Source organism: Cajanus cajan, chromosome 10, assembly GCF_000230855.2.
Source record: "Cajanus cajan strain Asha chromosome 10, NIPB_CcT2T_4, whole genome shotgun sequence".
Lineage (NCBI taxonomy): Eukaryota > Viridiplantae > Streptophyta > Magnoliopsida > Fabales > Fabaceae > Cajanus > Cajanus cajan.
In genome coordinates, this window is record NC_138526.1 from 12,404,757 (window position 1) to 12,427,411 (window position 22,655).

General features: G+C 33.1%; 1 protein-coding gene across 1 annotated transcript; it reads right to left on the reverse strand.

Annotated features, from left to right (window-relative positions):
• Positions 1–2,084: 2,084 nt before the first annotated feature.
• Positions 2,085–21,869, reverse strand: ALDH5F1 (aldehyde dehydrogenase 5F1). The gene is made up of 20 exons (XM_020367963.3): positions 21,482–21,869; positions 20,392–20,505; positions 20,079–20,178; positions 19,162–19,210; positions 17,763–17,850; positions 17,531–17,641; positions 16,598–16,660; positions 16,370–16,480; positions 15,636–15,701; positions 15,474–15,551; positions 15,294–15,371; positions 13,898–13,964; positions 7,985–8,070; positions 7,668–7,700; positions 7,542–7,574; positions 5,726–5,826; positions 3,730–3,815; positions 3,461–3,567; positions 3,102–3,179; positions 2,085–2,422 (listed from the first exon to the last, which is right to left on the reverse strand). The coding sequence occupies exons 1-20, from the start codon at positions 21,602–21,604 to the stop codon at positions 2,384–2,386; spliced, it is 1,611 nt and encodes a 536-aa protein (XP_020223552.1). The 5' UTR covers positions 21,605–21,869; the 3' UTR covers positions 2,085–2,383.
• Between the last annotated feature and the right edge of the window lie 786 nt (positions 21,870–22,655).

Sequence of the window (22,655 nt, forward strand, 5' to 3'; positions counted from 1 at the left end):
TTTTCTAGGATTGTTTTAGTTTAATATAGCTTAGTTTCATAGTTTATTTTCTTCTACAGATTACTATACATTGTAACTTGGTAATTATGCGAACTAGATGATGATTTGTATTGTCAATATATGTATTGTTCATTCTGTTTATTTGAGTATCTACATGCATGAAAATTATTGCTTGATAATCATTGATGAAAATCTGGAAACAAGTATTTATTAGTCACTTTGTCTCGTCTGTCTCCATTCTTAAGAAAGTTTAATCGTAAATACCTTAATTGAAACAATTTTGTGCTAATTCAAATAAAAAGAACTCATAAACAAATTTCACCACAAATAGTTGGGCTTTGCTCTGATAGGACATGTGACATCGGGGCGTAGATAGGATTAGATTATGATGTTACTCTTATTAAATTATTTTGAAAAACTCAGTTTTATTTCCTTGTAAATTCACTGACATGTTATTTGGATTAAGTTTATGAATGTGAACATTTTACCCTTATGTAATTGGAGATTTGGTTTTAATGATGAAAACTTTTATTTTTTTTTATATAATTACTATATATGTATGTTAGGGTAGAGGATGTCACAGTCAAAATTACTTTCAAGTAAGGATAAACAAATACTACCTTGCAATAATGCAATTAATTGCTTTTTGTTTCCACCCTCATATTTATGTGTCCTAGATCAACCTATCTTAGTTTTTTTTATATTTTTGAAGATAATTTTCACACATTTTATTTCTAGAGGTTAGAGTGTTTTTTGTTTTTGTTTCGATGTACTATAAAACAACACTAGCAAGAAATTGTGATAAAGTTTTAATTTTTAAAGACTTTTTCACTTGGAGTCTAGATTGTAGAACTAGTTTATCCCTAAGTAATGATAACATGAGCCTAACCACAAATAATTTCAAAGAGATTCGAATTCACACAACATCACAGTTGAATTAAGGGGGAATAGAGACTTTTGTTAAAAAAAATTCTAAAGATGGGATTTATTTGAATAATTTGGGCTCTTTGAATAAATTTCTCAGCAGGGAAAAAATAAGAAGAAAAAAAAATTAAAATTAGTTTATACATAAATCAAAAATAATTTTGAAAAGTTAATATAAAAAAATTACAAATTAGCTTTTTTGTAGAAACTTTTTTTTTTGTTTTTTTTTCTATAAATGTTTATGTAGAAGTCTATTAACACAAGTCTTTATTTATATCTTATTTAGACTAATTATCTTATTTCTTAAACACAGTTTATGATATGATCTATTTGGACTTGTTTGTATAAATATTTGAGAAAACTTAAAAAAAAAAAAAAAAAAAAAAAAAAAAGTTTACGATATATCTATAAATTTTCAACTTAATTTAATAGGATCTACAAAATAATCATTTATTAATAAAAAAAAACCTACAACTTTCATAAAAACTGTTTAACCTTATTTTTTCTTCGATTATGAAAACTTTTAATAAATACTTATATAATAATCATTTATAAAATACGTCCTAATTAAGCAATTTAATCCAAATGTACCTTTGTATTTCATGGAGATAATATTACATTTACATCCTCTTTATTGTATTTGAACAAACTTTTTCAATCATTCATTGACACAAGTCGGCAAGATTGCTAAAATATCTGGTTTCCCAATTAATCATGGGACCTCAAAAAGAATACTTTAAAGATAAAAAATAATTCTCTATAAACTAAAACTAACTTATATATAATTAAAAATAAATATTTAAAAGAATTATATTAAAAAATTTCTACAGATTAACTTATCTATAAATTAATATTAACTTATAAAAAACTTATTTTTGTTTTTTCTTTTTTATTAAAAAAATATTTTTAGAATAGTTTATTCAAACAAACTTCACCAAGATTTCTTTCCTTGACTATATGTAGTCACACTTATTTGTTTACTTATTCTAATTGCTTTGTACTTTCTTCGACGTTTATCATAAACTAATTTAAGATAACTACAACAAATTAACTTATTCATAAACTAATTTTATTTTTTTAAAATATTTTTTTTTTTTATTTTCTTCTCCTGGAAGTAGTTGTATAAAAGTTTATCCAAAAAAAACTAACAATCTAACACCTTGATCCAAACCGAGCCAATTTGCATTTCTGAGTTCATTGATTTGTTAAAACCGAAGTACCATTGTACAAGAAAGATCAAAGGCTCTTAGCATAATTTCTTTAACCTAGTTCCTCCTATAGTTAAAGGACCCTAGAAAGAAAGGAATGAAAAATAAAAGGAAAAAGAATAAAACAAAGAAAAATGAGGAGGTCCTTTGCAACCTGCACTTATTTTGTATACAACAAGTGTGCAGCTATATGCATATCCTTCAACAAACACACACAGGGTAACTCCTCCCTCTTTAGCTTGCCTCATACTTCATTCTTTGTTCATGTTTCCCAAACACACATACTTGATCTGGAAAAGCAATAGGGATAAACTTCAACAATGTCACACATTATTCAATGTAAAGGTTATCAAAATGAAATGACAAATTGACCCTGCATGTTTTATTCAATGTAGAGTTTCACATGAAGCATTAGAACTCCAAGAGAGAGGGCATATCCATGTTTCTCATTCCAAGAAATTTTAGCGACACATTTTCTAACATTATTTCTGTCGGTCTTGACCAGCATCTTATTTAATAAGTCTCTATCATGATTTAGTGGTAGAACTCGCTAAAATTTGTGATTTTTAACCAGTTAGAGAGAGCATTAGCAAGAGAGTGTCACTAACATTTCTCATACTACATATGGAATAGTTGAATGATCTTACAGAACAAACTTCATTTGGTAAACATCCTAGACAAACAGGACAACAATATCATTTTACATGCCAAGTATCAGCCTATGTCAATTGACCCAATACATCTAAAAATGCTATCAACAATTCAACACAATCCCTTAACTGTCCACCACCAAACTCAAAATTATTCATAAATATACACTCTCTCTCTTCTAGTTTTCTTTAAACCACAACAAAACTGAGTTTTACAAACTTTGAAGGAGAAAAGTTGCACAAATACAAACAATGATTATGGACTATGAAGCAATCTTGTTTGTAAAGTAAAATTACATAACTGAAGACTTGTCCTTACCTCTAAATATTCATCCATCCCATATTTGGAGCCTTCTCTTCCGAGGCCAGACTGTTTATAACCACCGAATGGAGCCACCTATATGAAAGCGTGCATGTATATAATCCCATCAACAAAAAATTCCATTGCCACTTAGGGTCTGTTTGGATGAACTCTTTCAGAAGTACTTTTAGGAAGAAAAAATAAAGAAAAATGAAATAAGTTTCTCCACAAGTTAAAATTAGCTTATACATTAACTAGTTTTAATTTATGGAGAAACTTGTTTCATTTTATCTTCCTATTTTTCTTACCCATAAATACTTCTAGAGAAGTTTATATAAATAGACCCTTAATATCATTTAATAATGAATGAGATGCACCTCGGTTGAAATTACTCCTTCATTAACACCCACAAGTCCATATTCAAGAGCCTCAGCAACACGCCATGATCGTTGGATACTGTTTGTAAATATGTATGAACCCAAACCTTCATATGTACAGGTAGTTCCATGGTCCAAAATTTGACAATGTTAAACCAAGAGTGACCAGATATGGCAAAACTAGTAACAAAATGGAAGAATAGGAGGGGAGCTAAAACTATTCTTCTAGGCAGTATAAACAAGAATCAAATTAGAAATACAAGGACTACCTGCGTTAGTGTCATTAGCAATTCTTATAGCATCCTCTTCAGTTTTGAATCTCAAAAGGGGTGCAACAGGTCCAAATGCTTCCTCTCTGGTATAAGACAAATCATATAGGTGAATTAACAAACAAACAAACAAACAAAAAATCCATTAAAATTAACAACAAAATTCGATTTGATGATTACAAGACAAAGTGATATAAAATCATACCAAAATTTCTGCAAATATAGAATAGGAAGTATAAGCATCAAATCACTGTAAACTGTATAAGCTACATTAGTGTGAATCCTCATATCAGCAAAGACAGGAGTAGGCTCGCTTTTCAGAAGAATAATATACTAATAGTGCAGAGAAATGATTCAACAGTTTTGCACAGCTGTGTTTCTACCAAACTCGATTGTAGTTTGTACTTTTAGAGACTAGCTTCATCTATAATCTATATCTATAACAATAATGAAAATAATAAAGGCAATATGTTGTTTTGGTTTACTCATTTTATTTTAAATTTTATCCCTCAACTACATTATTTGTAACTCCCCACTCTCCCATTGAAGCTCCCGATGTTTGGTCTCCACTTTTTAACCCTTTTAACTGTTGAGGCAAATTGTCTCTGGTTTATTTCAATTCTCAACCTCTCAAATCAGTTATATTGAGAGAAAAAACTGTATTAATTACATTTATACCAATATATAAAAGGAATACTTGGGTTTATAACATTTTTTGTCTATCTTTTTGACAATTTTACCCTTAAATCTTTAAATAATAAAAATAATAAGAGAAATTAACTACCCATGTAATCACTCAAATAAAGTAACAACCTCTAACCACTCAAATTGTTAAACACCTTTATTACTTAATCTCAATTTTTATTTTATTTTTAAATTTTTAAATAAAATTTAAGACATAGAATGTCTCGACTTCACTAGTATACAATAAATTCAATTCCAAAAAATAATAAAAGCAAATAGAGGAGCATGTCTTTCACTAGTGAATATAAAAGCACTTTAATAACCCTATTACATCCAGTGTATTATCTTAAAAACACAGCAGAAAAGACAGTTCATAAATTAATCTGTAATGACAGAGAATTAGAAAACAACTAAGCAATTACCCTAAAATCAAGGATGATTAATTGGAAAGGGATTTTAGGTGACTGACTGGAATTTGATTAAGGAATGCAAGAATGACAGTGACAGAATATGCTGTTAATATTTCAAAAGCGTCTTGCTAGAGGATATTTTTACGTTGCCTCTCTAAATCTATCTCTTTCTGATTCTGTTACAAAACCTTTTCTCCAATTTTCAACATCATCATTCTTAGAAAATCTAATAGATAACTTATAATATGGATCTCACTCACTACCACCACCCCAGTACACCTATTCTGGTAATCACTCGCATAGAGTCACCTCTTATTACCAACTTTTTCCATTTAGAAGTACTATTTAAAAATGAAAAAACACAGACACAACATCCATGTTAGAGTAGTTAGTTAGGTGTTTCAGAGCTTCTTAGGATTCTGTTTGAATTCTGTTGAGCTTATCAACAGCTGTATCATACAACCAAGCTTCACTGAAAGCATCCTACTATCGTATAAATGCTGTTTAATCAATGTAATGAAAGGTATTCCCTCATTGCAGAATATTAGAACACTCTCTACACCAACACTTAGATTTCTAACCATCCATAAGTATGGACAGATGGGGAATATTAAAAAATAACCTTTGAATTTTCAATCATAATCATGTTAATCTTATTCACGACTATTTAATAAGTTTGAAGATTGAATTCACTAATATAATTCATGGGCATCAAATATCTAATGTGTAGCATCAGCTTCCAACTTACAAGGCCAGATACTATAATATAACTAAGCTGTATAGTTGTTAATATCAGTTAGTCTAGAAATTAATTAAAACATCGTGTCAAAGTCACTGGTCAAAACTTAAAAGTGTAATGAGAGACACAAATCATAAACCTCAACATCATAAAAAAGGTTTACCTTGATATGCGCATCTCACTGTTGACATCACTGATGACTGTTGGTTCATAGAAAGTGAATCCAAGGCTATGTCTTTTACCCCCAAGAATTACTTTTGCCCCCTTCAGATAAAAATGAATTGAATAGTCAGAACTAGTATCATTTGTTATTAAACATACTTATCCATCTTGCTATATTTTCCAAAGAGAAAAAATAATGTGCATTTGATACAAAACTAAAATCCATTTCAAATGTAAGTTTCTCCATTCAAGTATACATCACAGCTACAGCAGAACGAAGAAAAGATTCAGAAGAAACCATTAAAAAGGACTTTGATATAAAGGGATTTTCCCAAAATTTGGTTTTTGATAAAGCATATTGGTATTTTTTGATCAATGTAGCCAATGACATCAAGTGAAATAAGGCTATGTTGTTGTTCAAGCATCAGAAAAATGCCAAAGAAATAGAAAATGTCATACACCTCCACTCCAGTCATAATCCTATGGATAACTCCAAGGGGGATCATATGAACACAGAAATTGCACTATTCTATTAATAAACATTAGTAATCTCAAAAGGGATCTTAAATAGAAAAAATATGATCACTACTTGGCATAAAAAGATTATTTATTGAAACTTAGCTCCTTTATTTAGAGTTCCACAGATGGAATATAGGATGACACAGAAATATGGGTGGGGAAACAATCATTAAATATTAAGTGTGTCTGTGAAAGATTTTTTTCCCTAGATTCAGCTGTTTTTAGTGGAGAAAAAAGCTGTTTGTCAAATAAGCTTGTTTGGGACAACAGCTGAAATTTATAAACAGCTTTTTTTTTCTGAAAAAATAAGCTGTTTTTTATGAATCTGAAATTTGAAGCTTGTGATTATTTTTCAACAGCTTTTTTCCTCCTACAACTGATTTTACTACATAAAATTTGATTTTTGTTATATCTAAACAAAATTAAATATTTCAAAATCATTTTCAGCAAATTTACCCAAACAAAAATTCATTTCGATTATACACACAATCAATTATTGAAATAATCTAACTTTCACAGCTTTTCCCACGCTAAATGAACTATAAACCAAACTGGAATTAGCCATAAACACCCAAATTACATTGAATGGTTAGCTTACAATTCAGTTTTCTTATTACAATATGGCGCAGTTAGTTTTGGCAATGCAGTTTAAGGTTTATAACTGAACTTATCCACATAAGAAAAGGAAAAAAAAAAAAAACTAACAATCCAAATCACAAAATTAATGGCGCATTGACACTTCCATTTTCATCCAAGTTTTATCTTTCTCTGAAGTATTGAATTGCTTAGCTTATCCTCTCAACAACTAAGGGTAGAAAAAGACATCAATCACAATAAGCTTGTCAGCATTTAGGAGAAAAAGGGGAGGAAAAACCATTCAAAAAATTGTCTGTTTTAGATTTCTCCAATATTCAAATCAAGAAGCTTCACCATCCAGCAGAGATGCTTACAGAATTATAACGTTTTGCAATTACAGATCCTACAGGTACCACTATTCTGTATTCAGTGCTGTCATAAGGTGAAACATTTGGTGCTGTCACAAGGTGCAAATAGATTGTGTTTGATAAGAAAAAAGGTAAATTTTAGATTTTAATAGAAGCCAGTATACCAAACCCCGAAATCAGTTTTTTGATAACAATTTGAAAACTAAAATTTAAAAAATCTGGTTCAATAACATTTCAGTTCAATTTTCAACCAGATCTGGTTCAAAAACAGTTCAGTTCAATTTTCAATCAGAACTGAACCATTCCCAGCCTCACATATAAATGTTGGGGAGGGGTTGAAAGCAGACAACAAACCTTTGATGTAGCATCGTGAATTAAGGTCTCAACCTGTAAGGAAAAAACACAAAGCAAACGAAGATGACGTTCCTACAAGTTAGAAGACATCCTGCTACAATGCAAATAGAAATTGAAATACCATACCTTTTTGACAGCGGCTTCATTGATCAGAGGCCCCTGTTTAGATATGGATATGAAATTGAGTTACACCATGGTTACAGAAAGCTTAACTATTTTTCTCTCAGTTTAAGAGACAGCTCTAAAGAGTAATGACACTAGAAACAAATTGCATTGGAATATTGGAAAGGAATCATCATATACAAAAGTACCTGAAGTCTAAATTAGTCAACCTTACACCATCAAGTGAAAAAAAGAGGCAAGATAGGCAATTTCCACAGACAGTTGGTTCAAAAGAAAAACAGAACCTAATATAAAAAAATCTAAAAAGAAATAATAACTACCTGTGCCACACCTTCACTAAAACCATCCCCAACTTTCATATTCTGAACAGCATCACGCAAAGCATTTGCAAATTTCTCATATATACCTGCACAAAGCAACTTGGTTAAATAATGAAATCAATAAGTATTAAACAAGTAATGTATCTAAGTGCACATCTTCACGTGTGAACCTCAAACAGCCAAACAATCAATAGGAGTACACAAACACTACTCTTTGGTGCAAAACCTCGTATAAGAATGTCACTACAATTCCCTTTACTCTAATCTCCTGTTCTCTTGTTTACATTTCTGAAATTTTTAGTTTTCAAAATACTACAAATAACATGTCATATGAGATCAAAACTGAATAAGAAACTACTCACTGCAATAGTCACAACCAGTAAGTCTTATTAATACTGATAGAAGAATCCTGCAAAGATTCATCATGTCATCTTGATTATATCAATAATACTGATAGAAGAACACTGTACATGAAACAGCTAGTATGTGTGATAATCACACATTTCCACAACTTATACCATTTACAAGGAGCTTAGAGCAAAAGGCTCGGAAAACAAAGTATCAAACATCCTACAAGTATTCATAAATTGGGAATCATAAACATGTTACTTCCTCCGTTATTTATTATAAGACACAATTTAGTGTCAAATGCAGAAACGTGTAGGCCAAAAACTGTGTTCTCCTCCTGGAGAATTCTCATATAAATAGTATTTAATTACAAGCTGGCAAGCTGATTCTTAGCCCAAAATATTAGCTAACTGACATATACATTTATCCTAATTAAGAAGAGAATAACAGTTACATCTACAGCTGTGATATCCTATTTATGGAGAGAATAACAGTTACCAAATGTACAATTAAATAGCTGTTTTAATGACCAGATATTCTGTCATTAATTCCATTGACATCCCCCCTCAAATTGATGCTGGTAAATCTACAAGCATCAATTTGCCAACTAGGAAATTGTGACGTTGTCGGGTCAAGGATTTGGTGAAAATGTCAGCAACTTGAACAGATGTTGAGACATGAGGTAGAGTAATAGTTCTGCGGTCATAGGCTTCTCGGATTGAATGACAATCAACCTCGATGTGCTTTGTACGTTCATGGTAAACTGGATTTGCTGCAATTTGAATGGCACTTGTGTTGTCTGCATGTAGCGGAGTGGATTGTTGTGGAGGGAATCCAAGCTCTGTCAGAAGACCGCGCAACCAAATTATTTCTGAGCATGCAGCAGACATGGAGCGATACTCAGCTTCAGTGGATGATTTTGAGACTGAATCTTGCTTCTTGCATTTCCATGAAATTGGAGCATTACCCAAAAACATACACCAACCAGTGGTAGATTTCCTTGTATCTGGACATCCAACCCAATCAGCATCACTATAAGCTTGTAGTTGAGGAGAGGAACTTGCCGGGAAGAATAAACCTCAGTTGGAGGTGCCAAGGAGGTATCGAACGATTCGGTGCACTGCTGAAAGGTGGAAATGTCTAGGAGATTGCATGAACTTACTAACAGTGTGGACAGCAAATGAAATATCCGGGCGAGTGATGGTTACATATATCAGACTACCAACAAGCTTGCGATATAAAGTGGGGTCATCAAGAAGATCACCTTCTTCGCGTCTTAATTTGACATTAACTTCCATGGGAGTGTCAACCGAGGCTGCATTTGCAAGGCCAGCTAATTGAACTAGATCCTGAATATACTTGTGCTGATTTAAAAATATGCCTGCAGATTGATAATGCACCTCTAACCCCAAGAAGTAAGTGAGTGGACCAAGTTCTTTCATGTGGAAAGTTGAATGCAGCAACTGTTTGATGCTAGAAATAGCTTCTTGATTAGAACCAGTCACCACTATGTCATCCACATAAACAAGAAGTACCACAATGCCTTTAGAAGTCCTTTGTAGGAAAAGGGATGGATCATATTGACTTTGTGTGAGGGAAAAGCCTAGTAGTGTGGATCGAAACTTTTCAAACCATACTCTCGGTGCCTGTTTCAAGCCATATAAAGAGCGTTTTAGCTTGCAAACATTATTAGGTGAAGGTGCGGGCATACCATTAGGAAGTTTGATGTAAACTTCCTCCTTGAGGTCACCGTGGAGGAATGTATTTTTGACATCCATTTGATGTAATGGCCATGATTGTGATGCAGCAAGGGCAAGAATTGTTCGCACAGTAGTCATTTTGGCAACCGGTGCAAAGGTCTCGTCATAGTCAAGTCCATATTCTTGCTTATTACCGAGCACAACCAAACGAGCCTTGTAACGGTCTATGGATCCATCTGAACGAAGCTTTACAGAGAAGACAAACTTGCTGCCAAGAGGTTTAACGGATGGTGGACATCGCACAACATCCCATGTTTGATTTTCTTCCAGTGCAAGGAGTTCTGTTTCAATAGCTTTCTGCCAACATTCATGCTCCATGGCTTGTTTATAAGAACAAGGAATAGGAATAGAAGATAATGTTGCTGTCAAGGATAAAGGAGAGGTAAAGCCATACTTTTCTGGGGGTTTACGAGCCCGAGAACTTCGTCGTAAAGGAGCTGGTTCTGGTGCTTGTACTAGATCAGCAACCAAGGATTGATCGAGAGGGGGCCTGTTGGTTTCCGAGGGCTGATTTTGAATGGCATGAGTGCGCCTTTGGTAGGTCAAGAGCGGTGTAGATGAAGGTTGGCCTGCAGGAGAGTTAGAAAACAATGGCAGAACAGAGATTTGAGAAGAGTGAAGATCAGGATTTGCTGAAAAAAAATATTTATTTTCTTGAAAAATGACATTTCTTGAAATCCGAATTCGACGAAGGGTAGGATCATAACATAGAAAGCCCTTTTGGTGAGGAGAATACCCAAGAAAAGCACATTGAACAGATTGTGCAGTGAGTTTGTTGCGCTCTTGGGGAGGAAGATGTAAATAACACACACAACCAAAGGCACGAAGAGTGGAATAATTGGGTGGACGACCAAATAAGCGAGTGAAAGGAGACTCATTATTCAATGATGGAGATGGCAAGCGGTTTATAAGGTGAACCGCAGCCAAGAGAGCTTCACACCAGAACCTTAATGGCACATAAGACTCCAATAAAAGGGTGCGGACAACATCAAGCAAATGACGGTTTTTTCTTTCTGCTACCCCGTTTTGTTGAGGAGTTGAAGGACATGTTCGTTGAGAAATAATGCCATTAGTTTGCAAAAATTCTTGAAATGAATGAGATGTGTACTCCCCCCCATTATCAGACCGAAGAATTTTAATATGTGAAGAAAATTTAGTCTGAACATAAGCATGAAAAAGTTTGAATGTTGAGAATACTTCGGCTTTAGAGCGCAAGAAATAGACCCAAGTGAAACGCGTATAATCGTCAATAAATGTGACAAAGTATTTGTATTTAGCATGAGAGATAATAGGTGCCACCCCCCATACATCACTATGAATCATATCAAAAGGTTTTCTGACATTTGATTGATGTGTTGGAAAAGGTAAAGTTTTACTTTTGCCAAGTTTACAAGGAATGCAATCAAAGTGAACAGCATGAAGAGGTGGTGAATTTTTATTTCCAAGAAAACCAGATTTGAGTATCACATGAAGTACATTTGAGCTTGGATGCCCAAGACGCTTATGCCACAGCTGGTAATCAATATGAGCAGAATTACAAGAAACAAAAGGTAAGGGAAGACTTGGAGACAAGGAGGATTGGAGTGGGAAAAGACGTCCAAGTTTAGGCCCCTTCGCGATTATCGTCCCTGAGTGTTGATCCTGCACAAGACAACCAGATTTTGAGAACTCTACTCGACAATCATTGTCAACTAACTGACCCACAGAAATGAGATTACTAGTAAGACTAGGAGAGACAAAAACATCAGTTAAAGATGAAGAAATATCACCAGTTGCTATGATAGGCAAAGAATTTCCATCAGCAGTATGGATGTTGAGATTTCCAGAATATTTTGTGATATTAGTGAGGAATTGGGCATTGTTGGTCATATGATTGGAAGCCCCAGAATCAAAATACCAAGGTGAAGATATAGAAAAGGGTTTACCTGAGAATCCCAAAGCAGAAAAGGCTGAAATGATCATTTGTTGAACAATTTCAGGAGTCAAAGTTTGAACAGGAGGAGGAGCAACGGGTTGGGCAGCTATGGTATTGTCAGAACTGCTAGGAATGGAGGAACCAACCACAGTTGTAAAAGCTGTTGCAGATCGCCTTGGTGGTCTTGTTGGGCATTCTTTAATAATATGCCCATCCTTCTTGCAGTAACTGCAGAATTTTTTTTGGACAGTTTGAAGCATAATGTCCAAATCCTTTGCAACAGAAACATTGAACAGCACTCAGGTCGCGGCTTCTGGACTTACCTTGTGCGGCATATGCCACTGGAACAGCAACTAATTTTTGTTGTTCAATGGTGAACTGTGTGAGAAGACGTTGTTCTTCACGCAACAGCTCATTCAGGCATGCATCCAATGATGGTACAGGGTCTCTATTCATGAGATTAGACCGAATACCTTCAAAATCAGATCTCAATTTCATAAGAAATTGATCTCGTTTGGTAGTGGCATGAACTGATTGCACTGAACGCAGGCCTTCAGAAGTCAGCTTTTCATAAACTATATCAGTATATTCGGCCCATAAATTCATGAAATGAGAATAAAAATCAGAGATGGATAGACCATCCTGTTGAAAAATGGCTATGTCATGTTCAAGCTGAAATCTTCGAGCAGTGTTGTTTTGACTATATATTTTCTTCAAGTAGGTCCACATCTCTGCTGCCGTCTTGAAAGGTCGAAGGTTCAGGACGATGTTGGGATCAACAGAACCTATGATCCATGCCATGACTTGAGCATCTTTGACCTCCCATTTGGCATGTTCATCCGTCTGGTTGTCTTTGTCAGAAGCAACAGCACGACCATCAACATGACCCCAAAGATCTTTTCCTTTGACAAATATCTGGAACTGAAAAGCCCAGGCTGAGTAGTTCTTGCTATTAAGGCGAACTAACAAGACATCATATTTTTCAGAAGACATGACGAAGATACAAAACTGGACTAGAAAAAAAACAAGAACTAGATATGAACAAGGACAGAGCCGAGACAAGATAGAGGACCGAGAATAGTGAAATCTGGAACGAGACTGGAAAACAAGAGAAAAATGACTAGGCTAGGACCGTCTGCCTGACTGATACCATGTCAAATGCAGAAACGTGTAGGCCAAAAACTGTGTTCTCCTCCTGGAGAATTCTCATATAAATAGTATTTAATTACAAGCTGGCAAGCTGATTCTCAGCCCAAAATATTAGCTAACTGACATATACATTTATCCTAATTAAGAAGAGAATAACAGTTACATCTACAGCTGTGATATCCTATTTATGGAGAGAATAACAGTTACCAAATGTACAATTAAATAGCTGTTTTAGTGACCAGATATTCTGTCATTAATTCCATTGACATTTAGAAGGAAACATGGTCCTTTTTATAAGACACTTTACAATTTCTATAAAATATTAATTTTATTTTCATCTTTTGCCCCTATTAAGGATTGTGATTTGTGAGTATATGTGTTTCTTATTGTTGGATAATGTGAAAAGAATTTGAGAAATAAATATTCTCTCTCAACTCTTAATCTCTGCAATTATCATTTATCAATTTTATTGGTATTGATGCATAAGCTTTGATATGAAGTAATATCTTCACCTCTCCTATAGAAATTTAATAAGTAAGAACAGTAAGATTGGTATATCATAATTTGTTTTATAAATCTAATAAAATCAACTAATATAACTATTTATATCAGTCTGTGTGATTTAGTTATAAGTGTCTTATAAGGACGAAAGGGAATATATTCAAATGAAAAGATTCTAAGACATGGAAAATCAGATAAACGCAATGTAAAATTGATAGTTTACTATCATTTTCAGCTAACCTTCTTGCACAATAATTCTATTTGCACAAACACATGTTTGTCCACTATTACGGAACTTTGCTGCAAGCTGCAATCAAATTAAATGAAATGTTATGATTATTAATACCATCATAACAGAAGGGCAGGGAGATTCACAGCATGCCCCTTAATTTTCAATTTTAGCAATTAACCCAAAAATTGGAAGCTTCTATTTAGTTTATATCATTTTATGCAGATTTGTTAATTTTTACCATACTACCCAAGCTCGAATTGCCCAACCACAAATCTACCCATTGCTGTGATTCCAATCATCAAAAGAATTCATGCAAAGAAACCATAATCTCAAATATTCCACATGAACAGAAGATCTCCAAAATTGCTGTGAAATTAAACTGGCAAGGTTGCTAAGGCCCAAGTTAAGGGAGTTTTGAGTATTTGGTGAGACAGAGAGAGAGAGAGAGAGACAGCACATAATTTTAGAGCATAAATTAAAATCTCAAACACATATGACTAATAATTTAATAAATAATCATGGATTAAGATGATTTTTTAATGAAAAAACTACAAATTGGACCAAAATCACAAAAGGCTACTGAAAGATAGTTTAATAAAATAACTTCACTAGCCCACCTCAGCACTAAACTTTAGCAGTTAACAGTTGCACAAAGAAAAATCTATGCAGTGTCTAAAAGAACACAGCACGAATTTGACTTGGTAAGGTATGTAAAACTTCCTGAGTCAATTTGTACCCGCTTATTCTAAGAAATAGAAAAGCAAGGTTCATTTGTTCTAGTCTCGTAAATAATTTAAATAACAGAAACATGAAGACTATGCTGTGAAACAAATAATGAATGATAAGACCTATGGTGACTTAAAATATATTGAGCTACTTTCATCCCTAAAAGGTTATCAGCAGGTGAGGTTGAATTTGTCACTAGCGGGCATGGAACCAATACTCTACCACTAAAATTGCAACTGCCTAGATAATTGGTGACCAGTGCAATCAGAGCTCCTACATGAAAAATGGAGTTGGTATTTTGATTATGGGGCTTCATTTTTAACTCAAGTACACAGAGACAACTGCCAAGCTGCAATTTTCCATGCAATTTAAGTTCCACATAGCTAAAGAAACACCATATTTTTTGCTCCATCTAACACAAATTATCTGAAGCTCACCCACCATACAAGAAATGATAATACTGCATTAATCAATTGCATTTCTAATAATCATCTTGAGACCACCGTAAGAATACAAGATTATCCATTACTTTTAGAGTCAATATCAAAAGGTCTCAAGCACTGCATAGACTAAGTTGTAACCAAATCAGACATGACAAATACATATAAAGTAACAGCTTAAACAAAAACAGCATTACAAGTTTAGAATCACCATGAATTGTCATCCTTTCTAACTTACAGTTCCTTTTACTGCAACATCCAGGTCAGCGTCATCAAAAACTATGCAAGGTGCATTGCCACCAAGTTCCAGAGATACCTAGAAGTTCAACAATCATACATATAAGGGTGAAATCTCCTTTTCAATATAAGAATTCTATACCCTGCATTTCAAGAAATTCATGACAATATCAAAGCATACTTTTTTAACCGTCTCAGCAGAACCAGCCATCAACTTCTTTCCAACAGCTGTTGAGCCTGTGAATGTGATCTTCCTTACCTAAATAAGGTTGACAATTTCTTTCTCAGATGTTCAATTACATTCACAAGGTAATTGCTTCATAAAAGCACATGGTCACAGAACCTGTGGACTTGCAATCAAAGCGTCTCCAATATCAGGTGCGTTTCCCATTACCACATTCACTACACCCTATGCCATTAAATATCACAACCATTAAAATAATAAATGATGGGCAGGAAGGAACAATAAAAAGAAATGAAGCTTCATTTATGGGAAAAGAAGAAAAGGTAGAGAAGAAGTCTGCAAACATGTAGCAATATAAGAGATGGTAAACTAAAGATTTTGGGTTTAAAGTTGCTGTAAGATGTACCCACAATCTAGTAGAAGAAACTAAAGATGATTAGGGGCATCCAAAGGAGCCAACTTAGTATTTCTCTTTTGTTGACCTTCTTCATATGTACAATATGTATGGAACCAAAATATTATAGTGATAGTGAAAGGCATATGCAAATAATATTTTGATAAAGGGTTTGTTTGGATAAACTAGTTTTAACTTACGGAGAAGCTAACTTCATTTTTTTCTCCTTCTTTTTTTTACTTCTTGAAGCACTTATGGAAAAATTTATTCAAACAGACCCATAAACACATAGTAGATTGCATACCAAAATATCATGATGAACTTTCTATAAACATCACAAGCAAGCTGGTGCTGATGTACAATTGCCATCCCACAATGACAATTTTCAATGAATTTAATTTCTAAATTACCAAACATCACAACAGCAAACTATAGAGCCTGTAAACCAAATATGCAATAAACTTTAGTTACATTCATAAAAGTGGGTTTAGGAAACTACCGCTGGTATTCCAGCTTGAATGGAGAGTTCTGCTGCAGCTAATGCAGTGAGAGGTGTAAGTTCAGAGGGTTTTATGACCACTGTACAGCCACATGCAAGGGCTGGACCAACCTGATATATTAAAAACACACATAATTCTTAAAATGATTGTTCTTCACTAACTCCTAAAAACACTTAAAACTGAGAATGGGTAAAATCTGGATGGTAAAGAGTCAGAACTGAAGATACCTTTCGAGTAATCATTGCAAGGGGAAAGTTCCAAGGTGTAATTGCACCTACAACCCCTACAGGCTGCAAATACCAGAGAAGTAAATTCGAGCCACGTGTATAAATATTAGGGTTCAGAATTATTAAACAGATATTGAATATTAACAATAAGTAAAATCATATTCTAGAACTTTCAATATAAAAGGCAATTGAACCCATCATTTCTTGCAGCATTTACACAGGCATAATTAATTGATATCAGGGCAAATTACTCAACATATAAATATGTCGCAATATTTATTACAATTGAATCTTGTTTCCTTTTAATGAGACAGGAATATACTTCTCATTTGCTGAGGAAAGTGCTTCCTTGGATCCTACTTGGTATATGATCTCAAAAAAAAAATAGTAGTACCAGGATATTTCCATGTTTTGCCTTCCTTTAATAGCCATATTTCACATAAAAAATAAAATTTAATTGAAGTTGACTATCAATTCCTATTTAAGCAAGCTTGTCTTTTTTCTTTTGTCTTTACTTAGAAAAGAGAGAATGTTATCAGAGGGACGGAAGAGACTTCACAATAAGTTACTGTAAGGGAAAATAAACAAAGACAGCAATTCAATAAAGCTCTCAATCCCACTATATATCTGTTAAGGAGACTCCTATAGAGACCATGAGTGAAACACCAAACAGAGGCCATAAGAAAATGATTCTGTCCCATGTCAGATTTAAGGCTGAGAGGTATCCTTAAAGATTATAGGCATTTCATATCAGCCAAATACATCGTAGAGTGCTGGCACAGATAGCAGAATCCCCTAATTCTTTGAGATATTTTAAAGTCAAATACCATACTCCATTTCTTTTTGTACATTGCACTAGGTAAATTGATGCAATTTAGGTATAAAGTTTTCCCAGAAAACTGCTGAAATAGAAATTTAAGACACCAAGTTTACCTGCTTTAGAACAAATAATCGCCGATCAGATAAAGGTGCAGGAATTATATCCCCATATATACGTTTTGCCTCCTCAGCTGCAAACTCAATGAAGCCAGCCCCATAGTTTATCTACAAAATAGTTAATTTCATAAACACTGAACAAATAATGAAATTCAACTAGGGAAAATACATAAGAAAAGAAACAATAATTCGCAAAACATGCAATAACAGAAATTCACCCATCATGTACCTCACCAATAGACTCCTTGAGAGGTTTCCCTTGCTCCAAGGTTATAAGTTGTGCAAGCTCTTCTTTATGTACCATTAGCAAATCATACCTTGAAAATAAAGGAGAAAATTAACAAAATATAACTATTATTAGGACAAAATTACTACTCAGGCAACTTACATCATGATAAGTCAATATATCATAAACAGATACATATGCAGATTGCAGACTCCATCAAAATCATGAACTATTCTAATTTAAATGAATGTAGGGCATTGCAAAAACCAGATCAGCTGGCAGAACATAAAACTGAATAAATAAGTAGTTTTGTTTGCCATGGAGATTTAGCAACAGACATTTCATACAGTATTACAATTTTGCACATTAAAAATCACATCATAGATGCTTAAAGACAAATCACCACCAAACAAATGCAAAATACATGATTGCATTATAATATATTAATGGTGCAATTCATGAAGGTAAGAAAAAAATATATTAAGCAGATCTAGAACAATTAAATAATAAATATAAATTAAGTTTTGCACGATTATTCTGGTTATTATTTTAAAGCAAGATTTAGAGTAATTATATAAACTCATATAGCTACAAATTAGGAAAATAGAATGAGCATACTTATTCCAATGCATTAATAAGACTTTAAAAAAATTCTTCTTGACATAGTGAACCCAAAATACCAGCATTATTTACAAGTTATGAACAAATATGAATTGGGAAAAGGAAAATAAAAAAGGAAGAATTTTCTTTACTTCCCTTATTATGGTCTTTTTGGGGAACAAAAACATTGGAAAATACAATTTTATAATTCATGATTTTATCGAGCATATGATCCAACAATTGTACATGTATCAAGACTCAAGTATATCATAAACTATCTGTAAGGTCCCAAATTATCTCCTCATACTACTTGATTATAAAGTTGATATCATTAAAGAATTTAAAATCCTATAAAATTTTCAATCTACCTCTGTTTTTCCAGCATCATAAAGTTCCTCATAAATTAAAAGACCCGATGTATATTAAAACTGTTTAATGCCTTTAGTTAACTTCCTTTCCTTCTAAAATTTGCGGTTGCAAGGGTCTAAATATTGTCAACACTTGAATGTAATAAGAGTTCCATATAGAACCAGCAAAAGTTGCAACTAAAAGGACATGACAGGTTTGCATAACAATTGAACAGGCAGTGTCTAGTGATTTAGTGCAATAACTCTGAATTGATTGACACACTGGTACAAATGAATAACAATGCTAGAAAAAAGCAGTATTTGTGGATTAAAAAAATTAAATTACATTAACAGCAACATATGGTCCCAAAGCTTAAAAAAAATGTAAGTCAGAAGATAAGTCAAATATTTCAAAAAAGAAGGTGGATCATGAAATCACCAGAGAACAACTATACCATTTCCTCAGAAATTTGCTTCGCTCAGCAGCAGTTGTTTTGCTCCATGCTACATAGGAAATTTTAGTTACTATACTACTGTGAATAATCCAATGATACAAATAACAGAATTTTTAAGTTAATTCTTCTTTTGCTCTAAGGACTCATGAACATGAACCAAGAACCAATACAGCATTAATCCATCAGCAAAGGGAAATTGTGAGTGAAAGGGTTTAATACAATAGAACAAATCAACTACATTAATTAACACCATAGACTGGAACATCAAAATATATTAATCCCTCACTTTCTGCTAGTCACCCTAAAACATAATAATAATAATAATAATAATAATAATAATAATAATAATAATAATAATAATAATAATAATAATAAATAAATAAATAAATAAAGGTGTTAATGTTTCATTGCAGCAAATATTACCTAAAAGTCCATGTTCTCTTTAAGGTAGCAATTCTTTTAAATAACATCTACACCCAGTTTTAATTGGAAGCTACCACAATTTTGTTTAACAAAAGTTAATATTGTTTTAAAGCAAGAGATGTTACTATTGACAGGTCTGCAAGCCCACTAGTAAAGAAAAAAGAATGACCATTCACCTGAGATATTCATTTCTTACACCAAATTTGTTAGTTGTTAGTTGTTATAGTTATTAAACCCAGCCATCACATTCTATGTATATATTAAGCAAATTTGCCCAATTTTATAAGAGAAACATCAGTACCCAATTTATTTAGTAAATATAAACTAAGGGTGTGTTTGGGTAATCAGCTTAAGTATGCGCTAATTAATTAAGGTCTTATCATGTGAGTTGATAAAAGGAAGCTTATTTTCATAAGCTCTGTATTGGCTTTTCCAAACCCCCCATAAGTATCTTACACATTTATGGCTATAGCATCAAACTGGAAGTTTCATACATCTATATGCATCATAGGCTGCAGAAATTGCATCATTTGTCTCTCTTCCACCCATGCATGCAATATCTACAATAGATTCACCAGTTGCTGGATTATAAACCTGCCACGCATTGAATATATAAGATGCTGACTCAATAGGACTACAAACAAAGGAAATTATACTGATAAAACAAGCTGCATCTTTAGACTATGATCATCAGCAGCATGAATAGACCATGAAGCAGCAAGAACATGCTGCCCCTCTTCCATTGTACTTTGACACAAACAATTGGAAGAAGAGAAGGAGAAAAAATAACAGCAAAGTATGTCATACCTTTATGGTTTTGCCATCATAAGCATCACTCCATTTCCCTCCAATAAGGCCCTGAGTCCTCAACAATCCAGAACTATTGAGCTGGGAAGCAACACTATGTGCATCCACGCTCATCTGCCATTCAAACAAACCCCAGACTCATACACAAGTAACAACAATATCCAAATAATAATAACAACAATAGTAAACGAGTAAACACCCAATCTAGTTCTTAAATTTGGAAATGTTGTCATATTAGTTCCTAAAACTAAGAAAATGTAAAATACGTCCCCGAAAGTACAATATCGCAATCATATTAATTATTAGTCCAAAACATAAAATATGTAACTAGAATGATAATATTTTATATATATTCCTAACTAAAATGACAGTAACTAGTAAAATTTAAGACTTATTTGACAATTTCATAATTTCAAGGACTAATATGACAACATCTTTCAAAATCAGGGACTGAAATGGGTGTTTACTCAATAAGAAACACCCATTTTGTGGTCCTTTAAATGTAAGTGTCATTAGGTTGGTCCTCCAATGATAAATACATCAAATGGTCATTCAATGTCAACTTTTGGCATCAAACCTGTGATGATACTAATAAGAAATCATATTCAAGTCATTCACCCTGTAAATAAATAATATGATGAGCAAACACCCAAACTGGTTCTGAATTTGGAAGGCTTCGTCATATTAATCCTTGAAATTAAAATATTCTTAAATAAGTCTCTGAAATGTAGGAAATGTGACATTCTAAAGATTTATTCGACAGTTTCGTAATTCCTGAGACTAATAAGTCATCACTTTCAAATTTCAGAAAACAAAGTAGGTATCTACTACTTTTGTAAACCTTCATCCATTCATAGATTACCGTATAATTTAACTTTTATAATAATTTCATCAAAAGTGATACAATCTGTAACGAATAATGATCAAGTATAAATCACCAAAAAAAAAAAAAAACTCATATGGGTCGTGGGGAATTGGTGAAAAGATTGAAACTTTGCAATCAGATTCAAAAATTGGGAAACAATGGGAAATGGGTACGCCAGAAAATGAAAAGTATGCAAAAGTGAAAAGACATAATAAAGGGGCATGCCTTTCGAGTGAGAGGAGAAGGGGACTGCATCTGCATCAGTAACTGAGCAGAGAGAAGATGCGAAGGACGAGCAAGAAGCTTCGAGGATCGAAACGCCATGCGGCTAAGGTTCGGTGCAGCCATTGGCGGTGGTAGTATCAGAAAATCGAAGTGGTTTTTCTCAGCTTGTGCTTGATGAATTGAAAATGAATACGCTATGGTGTGTGTGTCATAATATGATTCAATTTAATTTAATAAAATAATATTTGGATGAATGATTGATTGGCATAATCTCGTGAGATGAATGCTACAAATGTGGTGTTAATTCGGATCACCGTAACCATTGGGGCTGATTCCACAACCAGACAAAGATGACTTTTGGTGAGTTTTGTGTTTAGTTGAAAATATACCAAGCCAATTCAAGCCAAATGCTAAATACTAAATGTAATGAGTAGTCACTCTAGAGTTCTTGTGGCCGATGTTACTTTTTACTTGCAGGTAAAAGTTGTTCTAAACGTATTTATTTATAGACCCGACATCTGATTCGATCTCTAAATGATAGTAGAAATAATTCTAAAAACTTATTTTGGTCCCTTATAATTTTTTTTGTTTTAATTTAGTCTCTTGTTAATTTTTTGTCTCAATTTGGTCTTAAACTAATTAATTGGTTTCAATTTAGTTCCAAATTAATTAATTGGTTTCAATGTGGGACTTTTCGTCCAAATTGCTTTAACGGTGTTAACTTTTGGTCACGTGGACGACACGTAGATGCATACGTGGATGTCACATGGATGAAAATTTTTTTGAAAACACCTGGACCTAGAACGGCCCGTTCTGAAACCGGAACGGGCCGTTCTGGGTGCACTTTTGGTGTGTTAATTTTGCATCCGGAACGGCCCGTTCCAGGTGCAAAATTAACACACCGAAAATGCAACCAGAACGGTCCGTTCAGGTTTCAGAACGTCGTTCCTGTTTTTATTTTATTTTTTTTATATATAAAATATTAATAATTTTATAAAATATATATTATTAATTATATTTTAATTATGTTATTATATCTAATAAAATAAATATATTAATATTTTTTTTATATTTTATTTTATTATGTTTTTCTTATTAATTTTTATCATTTTATTCTTTTAATCTTAAATAAGTTGTAAAAAATTATAAAGTGATATTTAAATATTTTTTCAAA